Below are 16,244 nucleotides of genomic sequence, written 5' to 3' on the forward strand. Positions count from 1 at the left end.
GCGCTTTGATGAGCCGTCCAAGTCACTTCCTCCCAACAACTCCCCAGTCACTGCTCTGCAAGCAAGCGCTTTGGAAAAGCTTCAGGGTCCTTTTGTGATCAACATCTCACTGAATAGCCATTAATGTCTGTAATCATATCTGAATGCAGACAGAAACTTTGGGAAAACAACAGAAAAAAGGAATATTTAATGTCACTTTAGGCTAAATTTAATTATTTAAAAACTATGCTCTCTGATGACTGATTTCTTTCCTTCTGTTACTTTCATTTAAAATCCTGAGCTTAATTAGTTTTGTAATAATATCAAAAGATTTTTAGTTTATATTTCACCTTTAAGTCCAACCTCACCATTTGCTCTTTTCTATAAACAGGGACATTCGGATTTACCTCAAAATGGCAAAAAGCCTTTTGATAAGCAGCAATGAACTAATGTCTCCAAAAGATTGATAAATGTGGTGACAAATACTGGAATTTTTTATATTTTAATTGCCAAAAAAAGAGAAGGGGAAATGATGTTTTTTGGGGGGGAAACCAAAAAACCAAACAAGTTACTAAATTTCCCTTTTAGTAAGATCCATACACTTGACTGGCATTTAAAAAGGTACAGTACTGCCCATAGACTTTTTCCAGAAGCATTTTCTAATCCTGTTTGTAATTGGATTTACTTGCAAGTTTAGACTTTCAGTTTAGCTTTTGTGACATTTCCTGTAGGTCCTTAAGCTGTGAAAGAAAACACACTAGCTTCTTTTCTTAACCAGCTCCCTGACTGGTTCAAGACCATGTTTGCTTTTTGTTTTTTCTTTCAAGTAAAAGTTAAATTAAGATTTTTGGAAAAGAATTGGTTTAATGCATATTTGCATCAACAGGTGTCAATGGCTTCAAACTTCAGACTTAAGACTCGAGAATTTTTGAACATTTTCTGCTCAGCAGTTCAGACCTACACTGCAAAAACAAATCCCCTAGAAAAAAGTGAAAAATTCTTAAAATTTGAAGAAGAAAATTATTCAAATAAGCAAATAAATCTGCCAGTGGGGTAAGAAAAAATGTTTTACCAAGCAAAAAAGAAAAAAAAAAGTCCCTAAATTAGAAATAATCCCAGTTGGGTTATTTTTAATCCAACTCTGATGTTATAAAGGGGCCAACATTTTGCTGGGTTATTTTAACTCAGGAAAGAAAAAGACTCTGGAAAAAAACAAACGAAAATTTGATTAAAATTAAACAAAAAAAATTGGTATTGCTCCAGAAAGTAACCCAAAAATCCATTCTAACATGACTATCTGACCATTGGGTGTAAGAAATAACCTGTGTTTTAAGAGACAGGTTTTTCTTAAGATAAGATTCCGTTTTTGCAGCAGCAGAAAGCATGAAAAGACCATAAAGGTAAATGAAAGTGCATATAGTTGTTTTCCATCATCACTTGACCCTGTTTGCCCCTGGTCAGGGTATTTGAAGCCCGTTGGGGCTGAAATAAACTCTCTCTGTGGTCCTCTAAACCTCCACTAAGAGCCGTGTTTTCTGCTGTGAGCTCAGCATTGTTGCTCCTGTAGGTTTTATTTAAGGATTTGGCAAATCAATTGACATTAAAAAAAGGCCAATAATAAACAGATTGTCTTTATTAGTGTTATTATTATTAGTCAGGACAGTTAGAGTTAAGAATAAACAGAAGTTTCGCTGCGTCCACGCTGACCTATTAGAGCGCTCTGCGCGCAGCCAATCACAGCCTCTCACTGCGCAGCCTCACTAATCGTGGATTAGCCACAACCGACTGCAGTCCACAGTTCCAGGAGGAAGAGGAGGCTCAACCTGCTATCTACTACTCAGTCTTTGTTCAGAATGACCTCCTCCAGGTGTAACTGGTCGCTTTTTTCTTGAGCTGCTGCGACTTTCGCGCCATAAAGTCTCTGCACATCCTGTCCTCAGGTGAAGGTGTGGGAACACCGAAGAAGAGCGATCGGTTTGCGCCACTAGGACTCAACTGATGGCGCTAGTTTAGGGAGGGAAAAAAAAGCGCAACAAAACGCCGCACTGCTGTTGCAAGAGCCCCCATGTTCAAAACGGCCAATTACCCGACGGTGGATCCTGCGCCCACCATCATGCACGGCGCCTGGCTCACCACGGGGTGCAGAGAAAACACGCCCGTGGCCGTGGAGAAGCCCAAGAAAAAAGCCTTCAGCCTGGTTAAGATCATGTCTCTGAGCAGCAGGAAGGGGCACGGCCAGCATCCGCACAACAACAACATGCCGTTTACAATCCACTGTCAGATCGGGAAAGAGATCAAACACATATGCAGCAACTGCAGCCGCGGAAACGACACGCAGGACGGTGAGTAGGCTGTCGCGCGTGGCCCGTGGAGCCTCTCCGCGCGCCGTACCACCCATGCCTTCGGGCTGCGTCTTTGCGCGGCAGATTATCCGAGATCTCCTCTCTACTTTGATGTCTCGATGCGTCATTTCGGCTGTTTGGAAACTTCTGACTTAGATGTTGGTCTACAGGAAGAAAAAGCTCTTCCTCCTCTTCTATCAGAAATGTCTTCCTGCCTGTTTTTGTTTACAGACTTAGCCCACAAATGCCACGAATGTGCATGCAGTATGTCATTACATCATCACTCGGCCATCTTGCTATGCAAACAAGTGTTTCTAATTAACAGCAGCAACAGGATGATGAGCGCAACAAAGAGCTTGATTATGTGGAACCTGAAAACCTCAATGATCAGATAGATCTGAAGCAGAAATCGGACTATTTAAAACTCTGACTGGTTTACATGCAGCATAATTGGATTTCTTTAAAGGTTCGTGATCAGCTGGAAACTTGGGACTCAAACGCTGTCCTTTATGGATGTAAAATTAAATAAATGATATTAATGCATAGAATTGTATTCAAATTGCAAAAAAAAAAAAATCAGATTATTGTGTGGGGTCGCAACAGCAAATCGGCTACTAATTCGCACAGGTGCTTTGGCAGAGATTGTGTGACCCCATGAGATTTTGTGCCGGATGCCCTTCGTGACACAGCCCTGTATTTCATCAAGGCCTGGGTCCTACACAGGGAGACCCAAACTTGCCCCCCCCCTTTCTCTAAATCACAGCTGCAGCTCACAATTTGATTTGTGCCGTTTAGATGATCACCTAAAACCTGGACTCTCAAAAGTCAGATAATTAGGTTTTTGGTCCTCATGTAAACAGACTCAATGAAGAAAACAACAGTAAATTATCACATTCTGCCCCCCCCCCCCCCCCCACACACACACACACACAAAAAAGATTTCACATCTAGAAAGATTGTTCATACACAGGAGACAATGTCAACAAAGCTAACCACAAAATTAAGGGATAGATCATCTTTTAAATTTGGAAATCTGACCATCAAAGCATGATATTTAGGTGCACAAAGTTTTAAGATTTGGTATTTATTTTAAAATGTTTCATTCAAAACAATTTGGCACCCCAGTTATTGATTTTAATTCTATCACCCTCAGCAAATGACTAAAGTAAGCGGTTATTTTTGTTTTCCATTAACTTTAATCTCATCCCACACACCTGTGTTTTTCATCTTTTTTCTTATATAAAATATTGGAAACGGCAGTTATTGAACATTTAAATTTGCAGAACTTTAGATAATAATTATGAGAACTAATATGCTAAACTTGCATAAGAGTGCCAAAACCATCTAAATTTGTTGAATGGCAAATGTCACGTTAGTAAGGAGAATAGCGAACATTTTATTAATCACAGAAACATAAATTTGTCTCCAGAAAAGCAAGAAACATTAAGGTTGAATCCATCACCGTCACAACTGCAGCCATTTTGCCTTCAAAGGTAAATTTTCCACCAGTTTAGGAAGATACAGAAAGCAGCAACTGCTGAGATAAAATAAGAAATTTAAGTTTCTGTCATGACCAGTTCAGTCACAAAATATACAACAATATTTCTGTGCAGAACGTTACTGGAGTTGATTCCTATTTTTTCTGTCCTCTAACAGTCTATCAATTTTCAACTCATTTTCATTCAGTTAACCTCAGCTGTTAAGTACTTTTTTTATTTTATTTTTTGGTCAGGATGCTAAGACTGAGCTTTCATGCATTATTAGAGCATTGATCTGCAGAGATCTGCCCTGCTTAACCGTCACAATACTCATCCTGCAGTCTGGTTTCCTGGGAGAGCTTAGCAAAGGGATGATGCTTAAGGTAGAAATGTAGGTTTTTGCTTTAACTGACAGCCTATTGTTTGAAACGTTTCATTCCCATTTATTGACTCTGACAATGGTCCTGCAAGTGTCAGGGCTCAAGGTCCTCTATTACAATTATATCCATTTAGTGTTCAGTTTTGGTTATTTTCTTGCTTATTTGTTGTATTTAATAAGGAGAATCATCACTTTTGTGCTTTTAGGTCATTTTTTTTTCTATCCAGAACGATTCTCCTAAGAATTTCTCCTTCAGAATAAAAAGCTCTTTTTGTCAAACCTATTTTTCTTTTTGTTGACATTTTGGATTTAAACACTGCTATTGATTATGATAAAAATGGTCTTATGTCCTTTTGTAAAAGCTGTCTAAAAATAACAAAATGAAAGAAAAATACATTGTTCAGGATACTTTTTTGTATCAGTTGTTTTAAACAATTGTCATTTGAGAAATTTATATTTCTGTGTTTTTATATCATCCAGTCTCTTTGAGTAAAGTTCACCGTTTATTTACAACTCCACAAGATTCTTCTATTTTTGTAATGTGGGCCATCTTTGTGAGTTTTGTTTCATCCATGTTTATTTTATACGAGCAATTTGACCCATTTGTAGCATTTTGCATTTGCCTCAGCTCGTCCATGTAATAGCAAAAGCCTTTACATTCTTTGCTTTTGATGTCAGACAGTACTTTAAAGTCAAAGGGGGAGGGCTTTGTGAATATTTCATGAGGAGTTGAGATTTTCCTTTAATGAGGTGCTTATCAGTCTGTTTAGTGTGTTTTTTGGCGAGTAATGCCGACTGCTCAGCACGAAGCAGCATCAGACTCTTTAACTCTGTTTATTCTGCATAATGATATGTGACATGCAGGCTTGTTTATGCTGTTGGTTCAGCCTCAATGAGTTACAACAGAAATCAGGAGGCCACTTGGCACAGATTTGATGTTTTGACAGTCAAAATGTTTTGCTGCAGATCCCCACCTCTGCATGTTTACTTTTTAAAGAGGCTCCGCTTCATTTAATTTTATTTCCTTTGTTTCCTTTGCAGCTGAGGAAGTAGATAGGCTGGCAGCCATGCGCTCTGAATCCTTCGTCTCCGGTGCCCACACTCCGCCCATCAGTCAACGCAGCAAGTTTGCATCGCTGGGAAGACTCCTCAAGCCCTGGAAGTGGAGGAAGAAGAAGAGTGAGAAGTTCAAGCAGACATCTGCTGGTACATAACATTTATACTTTTTGCATTGGGGTGAAGGGAAGAATACACATGCAGGCATTCTGGCTAATCTGTGTCTTTTTATTGGAGTTGAATGCTTGCTTCATTCTAATAGAAAATGGCAGCGGTGGAGTTTCGAGGGCTTCAAAGGGTTCCTTTGATCCGGCAGCCAATGGTTGTCAGGGGAGAGTGAAGGACATGGTCTCCTCAGATGTGGCTCTGTTTATTTTCCTTGGCTGACACATCCTGAATTCTACTGTCAGCCGGCTGGATGGGAGGAGGCAGTTTGTCAGACTGTATGTCTCAGCCTGGAAGCAGAATGCCGGTCTATGTAGAGGATGAGCAATTACTTAGGGACCTGAATGCAGCTCAAACAGGACAGGATGTTCTGGTTTAGTAATATCAAATTAACATTTCTTCGATGGAGATTGCAGAATGATTCAGTGTCTGTCTGATGTGAGAATGTAGACTGTAAGAACTGGGTTCAGTTTGATCGCAGTAGTTGCTGTCTTTCACTTTTGATGAATGTCTGTAGGGTTTTAGTTTGTTTTGTTTCTTACAATAACTGAATTTTTCCGTCAGATATGAAAAAGCTGTCACTTCTCACCTTAAGTGCTTGACTCTTGACAACTTTGTGAGGCATTGGAGTGTTGTTGAAGCAATCATGGAGTTGCTGTATTGTCATGCGGTTTATGGCCGGTGATCTACCCTTTTGTGATGAAAGACAATCAAGAGTTGAGCAACAAAAGATGCCTTTTATTCTGGTAATGACTCGCTGCAGAACCGAGGGAATTGGCTGTTTTCATTTGATTCCACTTGATTTGTTTGCTTAATTCAATTTTTTAATGATGCATTAAATATATATATATTTTGTTGCCACTTCTAAAACTTGCTTTCATCTATGGATGGCCTGTAGTTTTTGTTTTGGGGTGAAAGGTTATCTCACAAACGCCTCCGGTGCACCGGGCACCTGTGGCTGAAGTTTTTTTTATATTAAAACAAATTAAAAGTCATCAAGATCACGCCTCGGATAAGTTGGATGTAACTCTCAGCTCAGCAGAAACCAAAGCCAGCGTAGATAATTTCTTTGGCAGGAAGCAGTGCAGATTGCTCTGCAGTTAAGTCAACAGCATTTCTGGGGAGATTCAACGCTCTGATGAAAACAACAGGGTATGTATCTCGCAGGGACGGACCCTCGGAGAACTGCAGCTAAATCGCAGCTCCCTGGAGCTCCTCGACAGTTATATCTAAAGCCTTTTTGGTTCTATGGCTGTTATCTCATTCAAAGATCTTTGTCCTCCTCAGATCCTTTGTTCCAGCAGCTATACGCTGCCTGCTCAGTCTCTGATGTGAATTTTGTTCTGCCTCTGTGGTTGTCTGTGAAATCTAAATACTGATGGTAGGAAGGCGAGCTAATGGGTAGGCAGATGTTGTCCTGGATAAGAAGGGGTGATATGAAGCAGAGGAATTCCAGATCTGATGGACTGCACTCTTCACCTCAAGAGAGTTGGACTGAAGAACCTGATAATTGTGTGCATCTTATCACGCTGTCTTTAATGCACCTAGTGAATTTTTAGATTGTATCTGGAAGAAATCAATCGGGGGGAGGATATATTTTAGCATCTTGATGCTATCTTTACATCTATTTTTAGCTTTTATCAGCAGATCTCTTCACACGCAGCAGCTTTTAAGCACAGTGCTGATCAGGGGAGCAGATTTGGGATTTCTTGCTCCTCTTTCTACTGTTTTGAAAGGAGAAATGTGGTTTTTGATATTTGGTGTCGAGGTCTTCAGCTTAGTCAATCTTATATGGCTGTTAAAGTTCAATCTCCTCATTATCAAAATCAAAATAAGTGAATCAATAGAGTTTGTTTGTGAGAAAGTTTTTTTTTTTTTTTTTTTTTTTTTTTAACTTGTCCTGTCCAACAGCTAGGCAAACAGATGAGAGCTGAGGGCCTCTTGTGTTGGACATATTTTATTCTAACTTCCACTTTCGGCTTCTCCCATCAGGGGTCGCCACAGCGAACGAGTCGCATGGTAAATTTTGGCAATGTTTTACGCCGGATGCCGGACATATTTTATTCTAACAAGAGGGGTTATTCATCTTCAGACAAACCAAAGGTATGTCTGAATAAACCCCTTTTGTAATTGAGGCCAAACTTTATTAATTTCAATCATGTTTGAAAATCTTTGGTGTTGGACCGGACGGAAAAGGAAAGAGGGGAACAAGAGAGAGGGACGTTAGAGAGAGGGGGGGGTAGGAGGGTGATAATAGGAGGGGAAGGGGGGTAAGACCATGAAGCAGCATAGAGCAGACAGGTTTACTGGTTGTTTATCGTTACGGTACGGTTCAAATGTAGTACAAAAAGGGCGGGGCCTGTTCACACACACTCAAATATTATCAACACACCTGCTAGCCGCAGAAATGTCCACATGTCAACATGCACACAAAACAGATAGTGTTCACGAACGCATACCTATGCCTTTAAACCAACTAGTGTGAAATCTTTCATTCATTCAATCATGCAAACTATTAGTGCAAAGGTGAGCTAACACCTGTGCTCAGGTGAGTGTTTATGTTCTTCTAAAATGGATGGTGGAATGTGAAAAGAAGGAGGAGGAGCGCCCAGCCACCCCCACACCCATACCCCCGCCGCAGCAGCAGCGGCAGCCGGAATTCCCCCAGCGCCACACGGGAACAGGCAGGGAACAACCGCCCCCCGGGCGACCAAGACCGCCACCCAGGCCAGGGCCAGCAGGACCGCCGCGAGGCCCCCAGAGCCAGAGAGCAGGGAGGCGCAGAGGGAAAGAGAGCGCCGCCCCAGCCCAGCCAGGAAAGCAGCCCCCCGCCGCGCCGGAAGAGCCCAACGCAGGGCCCCACCGGAGAGGGACGCCCACAGCCCCAGACGAGCACCCCACCACCACCCAGGAGTTCCGGGCATCCCCCCGCCCCGACCCCAGGTACGAGCCAGGACCCCCCAAGGGAGACCCGCTCCGCACTCCAGGCAGCCACCCACCCGGCCCACGGTTGGTCCAGGTAGGAGCAAGGCAGGGGCCCGCCGCCCCCGCCCAGGAGGGGGGAACCCCGGGGAAAAAAGGGCGGCCCATAAGGGATGTTATAAATATGGCCCGACCAGGCTCGGCCATGTTGGAAGTTTGGCGGGGCCCAGCGCCCAGGGGCGAGGACCAGGACCCACCCCCCAGGGACACGAACACCCCCGGCTCAGGTGTAATATGAACCCCCCCACCGCGCGGAGAGAGCACCGCCGGGCCCAGGGAGCCGGCACCCAAGGGACACGGCCGCCATCGCCAAGAGGCCCGCACCCCCCACCAGGGACGGGGTAGGGGACAGATGGACCCAGGTCCCACCTTCCTTGTAAAATGTGTGTGCGTGTATGGGTGTTTGAGAGGGTGTTTGTGTGCATGTGTGTGTGTTTATGTTTGAATGTATATATTGAAGGGGGAGGGGTGTGTGTACTAAGGGGGGTGCAGTTAAAATTGGCGAGTAGGGCACTAAGGGGACATCTCCTGATTACTCACAGTGATGTCCCCTCACCCTCCACACCAAGGGGCCCTAAATGTCTAAGGTGCGGTTAAAATTGGCGGGTAGGGTGCCAGGAGGACATCTGCTGCTTGCTTGCAGTGATGTCCAAGCACCCCCCCTACCAAGGACCCTACGTGTCTAAGGTGCAAATAAAACCGAAAGAGGGGGGGCCCACTCCATACGGCAACCATAGGAGGGGGGCCACTCCCAAGTAGCCCCCCCCCAAGGCGCATCGCAGGCTAAACCCCCCACCCCCTCACCCTAATATGAGGTTATATAAGGAAGGGGGTAAGTTGGGGACAGCTGGTAGACTGTCCCCCGGTGGTCAAACAGCCGTCCCCCAGCCCACCCCCAGCAAAGGGGCCAGGGCCACCCAGCCCAGGGGCCCACCCCCGGAGGCGCCGACACCCCAGGCCCGGCACCACCCACCCCACACAGAGAGAGAGGAGCCAGAAAGCGTCGCCCCCCCCCGGAGCAAGCCCAGGCCCCCACCCCCAGACGCCGGCCCTAGAAGAGCTCTGGTCAGGCCTCGACGGGACCGAGGAGGCCAACCGGCCGAGGCAACCACTGATTGCCTCAGCGGAGACCCCGACCCGCTAGCCCCCCCGACCCGTACTAATAATGGGCCCCCCCTCCCCCCCAGAACGCCCCCCCACAGGACAGGGCCGACAAGCCCCCCACCCCACCCCACCCCAGACCCCGCAGCCGAAGCGGGTGATACCCAGAGCGACCGGGGGCCCCGAGAGGGTTGTCCCGTCCCGTCCCAGAGCCAGGGAAGGGCCGATCCCAGCCCCAGGTGCAGATGGGCAGCCCATCCGGCGCCGCTGGGCCCCCCCCACCCGAGCAGGGCCCCCCGCCAACCCCCCCCAGCACAGGCAAAGGGACCACCCCCCCAAGCCAAGCCAGACCACCACCCCACCCCCCCACCACGCACCCCCACACCCAAGCCCAGAGGACCACGCAGCGCCCCAGCCCGCCCCACCCAGGCACCGGACCCGACCCCCCGACCAACGGAGCCCCCCACCGCCCCCGCCAGGCACCGGAAGCCACGACCCCCACCCCAAACCACGGCAGAAGGGCAAGGAGCAGCGACGACCAAGCCCTCCACCCCCTAAGTCATGGAGTCAACCACAGGAGACCAGAGAGACTGAATTCTTTCAAAGTTACTTGAGCTTTGGGCTGACATTTTTTCCAAGCTGATATGATCAAACAGCAGATTTCTGTGTTGACTTATGTTTATATTTTTCTTGTTTTTCCAATTTATTAAAATAGTTTTTTTGGCAATACAAAGAGTTATGAAAATGATAGATGCTAATCCTTCTTCTATATCGATGGCACTCATGTCACCAAGCACACAAAGTGACGGTGAGGCAGTGATTGAAACCTTAAGCCAGACTGATAAATCGGCACATACCTGCTGCCAGAGAGCCCTGACAGGAGTGCAGAACCACAGTGCGTGCATGTAGCTGTCGGGTAGATTATTATCACAGTGCTCGCAAATGTCTGAGTTACTGAGACCCATCTTGAACATCCTCTGTCCAGTGTAGTAAATTCTGTGAAGAGTTTTGAGATGGATTAGCTGCAGATTTGAACTTTTTGTCAGTTTAAAGGTGTTTAGACAAAGTTCTGACCAGAAGCTTTCATCTGTGCTGATGCTCAAATCTGCATCCCATTTTTTTGTTGGAAGGGCAATATTGTTATCTAAATTGCATAAAAGTTTGTATATTTTGGAGAGAGTTCTATTCATTGAAAAATTAATCAGAGTGGTAACTACATCTGGTAGCTTTAAATCGTCGTCTTTAATTTTATACTTTTTAGTAATACTTGATTTAAGTTGCTGATATTCCAAGAAGTTATTTATTCCATGTTTGTCTTGAAGTTCCTGGGGGGTTATGAATCTTCTATCAATAATTACGTGCTCTAGTTGTTTTATGCCCCCTGCTTGCCAAGCTGGGAAGTGAATCATTTTTTTGTTAATAAGGATGTCCGGGTTGTTCCAGATGGGTGTCATTTTGCACGGTTGAATTGATGATTTTGATATTTTGAGAAATTCCCACCAGGCTGTTAAGGTGGCATTTATATTAATGCTTTTGAAACAATCCTGTTTTTTAACTATTTGGCTAATAAATGGTAGCTGTGACAGGTTGATCTTTCCACATAACACCTGTTCCAAGTCTAACCATGAGTTGGTTTCTGGATTATTTTTTAACCATTTTAAGATATATTGTAATCTATTTGCAAGAAAGTATTTGTGGAAATTAGGTAGTTCTAATCCTCCACAGCTTTTTGCAGATTTTAAAGTTTTTAGACTAATTCTTGCAGGTTTGTTGTTCCATAGAAAGCTTGATATGGATGAGTCTAATGTTTTGAACCATTTTAATGGCGGTTGTGTGGGAATCATTGAGAAGAGATAATTAACTTTGGGTAAGATTTTCATTTTAACCGTGGCTACCTTGCCCATAAGGGACAGAGGCAGGTTGGTCCAGCGTGTTAGATCGTCCTGTATGCTTTTCAGTAATGGGGTGTGGTTTAGCTGCACCAGTTCTGATAGTTTGGGGGAAAAGTAGATACCCAGATATTTGATATTTCCTGTTTTAACTGGAATTGTGAGTCTTTGTTCCATATTCCTGTTGAGTGGTAATAAAACAGACTTATTCCAATTAATGGAATAGTCTGATATGGAGGAGAATTCATTTATGATCATTGCTGTTTCATTTACAGAATGTAAATTCCTTAAAAACAGTAATATGTCATCCGCATAAAGACTAATTTTATGATGGCTGTGTTTGGTTTTTATTCCTATAATGCTCTCATTCTGTCTTATTGCTGCAGCTAAAGGCTCAATGAATATAGCAAAAAGAGAAGGAGAGAGTGGGCAGCCCTGTCTGGTTCCTCTTCCAAGAAAAAACCTGTTTGAAGTCTGTTTATTAGTTCTAACTGATGCATTGGGGTTGTGATATAATATTTTGATCCAATTGATGAATGCTTCTCCAAAACCAAACTTATGGAGTGCAGCAATAAGGAACTTCCAATTAACTCTGTCAAAGGCTTTTTCAGCATCCAGCGATAGTACCGTCATTTCCTGGTTTTTAATGGTGGCAAAGTCTATTATATTAACTAGTCTACGGACATTATCATCCGAGTGTCTGCCTTTGATGAATCCAGTCTGGTCGAAGTGGATTATGTGAGGAGTGATTTTTTCTATTCTCTGTGCTAGTGCTTTGCAGATAATTTTTACATCTGCATTGATTAAAGAAATGGGGCGATAGCTTGAAGGACTAGTGGGATCTTTGTCTGGTTTTAGAAGAAGAATTATGTTGGCTGAGTTCATGTTATGTGGCATTGATTGGCTCTCATTAATAGATGTGACAGTTTTATAAAATGTTGGTGCCAGTTGTTCCCAGAATTCTTTATAAAACTCAGCAGGAAAGCCGTCAGGCCCTGGTGCTTTACCATTAGGCATTAGTAACAGAGCTTCATGAAGTTCAGACGGCGAGAGCGGAGAATCTAAGTTTGTGATTTGATCCTCATTTAGCCTGGGTAGGTTTACATTATTAAGAAATGAGTCAATACTTTGCTCTGACGGATTGATCTGCGGTGTGTACAGGTTTTTATAAAAGTTTTCAAATTCGTTATTAATTTTGACCGGGTCATGGGTGACATTTCCTGTTTGGTCCATAATAGAGGTGATTGATGATTTTTCTCTGTTAATTTTAAGCTGATTAGCCAGAAATTTGCCAGATTTATTAGAGTTTTCAAATCTTTCAAGTCGTAGCCTTTGTATTTGAAATTGTGTTTGTTTATTAATGATGTCATTTAACTGCAGCTTTAAATTTTTCAGATCTCCCAGAATGTGTTTCTGTGCAGAAGCAGCATAAGCCGTCTCCAGGGTTTTGATTTTATTTTCTAATTCTAATAAATCTGCTTTCTCTTTGCGTTTTTTGTGCGTTGAATAAGAAATGATTTTCCCTCTCATGACTGCCTTTGCTGTTTCCCAAAGAACGCACGGTGGGATGTCTGGAGTATTGTTGAAGTCTAAGAAGGTTGCCCACTCTTTTTTAAAGAATTCAAGAAATTCCTGGTCCTTTAACAGAGACGTATTAAACCTCCAGGTTGTACCAGAGGGTGTGGATTTTTCCCTAGAAATGTTTACAGAGACTGGTGCATGATCACTGATAATAATTGGATGGATATTGGAGCTTTGAATATTTTTTAAAAGAGAGTTACTGATTAATAAATAGTCTAAACGGGAGTGTGAATAGTGAACTGGAGAAAAAAAGGTGAACCCTTTAGTGTTTGGGTGACATGAGCGCCACGCGTCGCAGAGACCCAGATCATTCATGTACTGCTTTAGAATACTTGCAGACCGCCATGTACGCTGGTTTGCTGCTGTGCTGAGTCTGTCAAGTTCAGGGTCCAAAACAAGGTTGAAGTCTCCTCCTATAATGATTGTGGAGTCAGAGTGAACTGAGAGTGAGGTGAAGAATCTGTGAAAGAAGGAAGAGTCGTCAACATTGGGACCATAAATACTCACTATACAATAGTCCTTATTCTGAATGGATATATTAATGATTACAAATCTGCCTTCTGGGTCAGTAACTGTATCCTTATGAGTAAAATTAAGATTTTTATTAATTAAAACAGCAACTCCTCTTTGTTTGGAGTTGTAACTGGCAGAGTATATAACTGGAAATTGTAAGCAGCACATAAGGTGATTCAAAGAATCTGATAAATGGGTCTCCTGCAGTAGAGCTATATCTGCTTTTAGACCATCCAGGTGATTTAACACTTTCAGTCTCTTTGGCTCTGTCCTCCTCAGATCCTTTGTTCCAGCAGCTATACGCTGCCTGCTCAGTCTCTGATGTGAATTTTGTTCTGCCTCTGTGGTTGTCTGTGAAATCTAAATACTGATGGTAGGAAGGCGAGCTAATGGGTAGGCAGATGTTGTCCTGGATAAGAAGGGGTGATATGAAGCAGAGGAATTCCAGATCTGATGGACTGCACTCTTCACCTCAAGAGAGTTGGACTGAAGAACCTGATAATTGTGTGCATCTTATCACGCTGTCTTTAATGCACCTAGTGAATTTTTAGATTGTATCTGGAAGAAATCAATCGGGGGGAGGATATATTTTAGCATCTTGATGCTATCTTTACATCTATTTTTAGCTTTTATCAGCAGATCTCTTCACACGCAGCAGCTTTTAAGCACAGTGCTGATCAGGGGAGCAGATTTGGGATTTCTTGCTCCTCTTTCTACTGTTTTGAAAGGAGAAATGTGGTTTTTGATATTTGGTGTCGAGGTCTTCAGCTTAGTCAATCTTATATGGCTGTTAAAGTTCAATCTCCTCATTATCAAAATCAAAATAAGTGAATCAATAGAGTTTGTTTGTGAGAAAGTTTGAAAGCCTCCACTTTGAGCTGCTCAGCCTCGGGGTTCGTACGATGAATTTTTAGTATCTGGGTCACTTCACTGTGGAATTTTTATTTCCTGTTGATTCAGAAAAAAATTAAACTGCAGCGTTGTCAAATATACATAGGATGAGCGTAGATCTACCAGTTTTATTTATTATGCTCTCGGCGCAGTTTCCCCAATGAGCGTCCACTTCTCATCTTAATTTGGTTGACTGGAGTGTTGGACCATGACCCCCTTTGGGCCAAAGTACGGTAGCCATCTTGGATAGATTTTTTTTAGAGGACATTTCTAAATTGTTGTCTTAGTGCTAAAGTATCTAAAACCAATTAAACTGTGGGACCTTGTACATATAACTGTAATTTCCTGATACTCAGGAGGGTACAGTGAGAACCTTTTCAATGAGGATAAAATACTCCCTCATTTCTTTTTCTAAAATGATGCATTGGTCAAACGGCGTCCCGAACTTTCTATGATCCTCATGTGCCGCCTGTAAATGACATGTGCCTCCTCATTCCAAACATTTGCCTCTTTTGGTTCAGGAAAGCATTTGTCAAATCTGAAGACATAATATTCTCATTAAAGCTTTTCAGTTAATGGTGTTGCATAAGTGTCCACGTCCCATGGCATAACAGTTATGTCATAAAGCTCTGAGTAATTGCTTTTCATTTTCGCTGAAACATAATCCCTGAACACGTTCCAGCCCTGCCAGTCTATCACTGACCTTTGACCCTAGCCCTCCCCACACCGCACCAGCTAAGAGGTTTTGCAACTTTCTTAATATCGTTAGATTCTAAATTATGTTCCAGATCCAAGATTTGTGTGGTCATCATAAACCTAAAGGCATCCGTGAAATTACGATCTTGATTTTTAATAATTATTCATGTTGTGCTTTGAGGGAAATAATTGAATAATTCATCTGCTTTCACGGTCAGTCAGAAATCATGCTGTGCTAATTCTGTGCCAACTCTATGATACCTCTGTTTACTGCCCCATGGATATACATGACCTCATGTTAATTTTGTCCCATCTTTGAAGGAAAAGAAAAAGTACTTTTGAATGGGGCTGGCTCCCCAAGTAGCATCTAATTATACACTTGGATTTCATACCATCTACGAGTTAATAAACTGAACTCCTGATTGATTTCTAAAATGTGTATTTTTATTTTTTCCTCTGGAGTATTTTGTGGAGCTCATTAATTTTAAATAAATTCAGCATAATGGATTTTATATCAGTTCATTTTAGTTGTGTAAATGTATGTGTAAAGTCAAGATGCCACACAAGTTTATGGAGTTTATTAATTTTATTTATTAATAAAGTTAATTGATTACACAAATGTATTACAGTAAACTGAATAAAAAAAAAGCTTAATGTAATTGATTTTAATGTAATTGAGTCTTGACAAAGAAAACCTAAGTAAATTGACAAAATAATTCAAGAAAATCAAACCCAGCTATTAAAGACATGGACTTGTATTTAATTATAGCTGATAATTATAAGTTTATAAATAAATATTGGCTGTTATTAATATTAAACATTATTTTATGAATTTCTTTTTTTAAATATAGCTATGGTAAAAAAAATACATATTTCTCAGTAGTTGGATCAGTTCAAGTTTACTTTACTATTTTAAGCTATTTTTTCTTAATTATTCAATTTTATCTATTGTTTCTTGTGCAGGGGCTGTGCACATTAATGAACATGCGTGTTAATGTGCCAGTTTTAGCTGCAAGGCTCATTTTCAACTGTAGTCCCTGTGCAAGGCTTGCCAAAAACAAACATAAAATTACAAGTAATACAAAAAGTCACCAAGAACTTAATCAAGTTATTTCTAAAATGGCAACTGTCTTTTAGCTGTATTTTAAATATGGCTCCTATAAGTGTCAATACAGATTTGATGAATGGTAAA

The 16,244-nt window shown here is 42.3% G+C and overlaps 1 protein-coding gene across 3 annotated transcripts in view; it reads left to right on the top strand.

Moving 5' to 3' along the window:
* The window catches only part of LOC101166746 (phosphatase and actin regulator 1), a 50,600-nt gene that overhangs the window by 14,189 nt on the left and 20,167 nt on the right, over positions 1-16,244 (top strand). For 2 of the 3 annotated variants that reach the window (XM_078934000.1, XM_078934001.1), the window contains one exon: positions 5,220-5,384. In XM_078934000.1, the coding sequence (XP_078790126.1) occupies positions 5,220-5,384 (165 nt within the window). Of the gene's footprint in view, positions 1-1,717; positions 2,322-5,219; positions 5,385-16,244 lie in introns of those variants that run through there. The other variant, XM_078933999.1, reaches the window with a different exon arrangement.

This window comes from Oryzias latipes, chromosome 17 (assembly GCF_053564925.1).
Source record: "Oryzias latipes strain Hd-rR chromosome 17, Olatipes_Hd-rR_3.1".
NCBI classification, from domain to species: Eukaryota; Metazoa; Chordata; class Actinopteri; order Beloniformes; family Adrianichthyidae; genus Oryzias; species Oryzias latipes.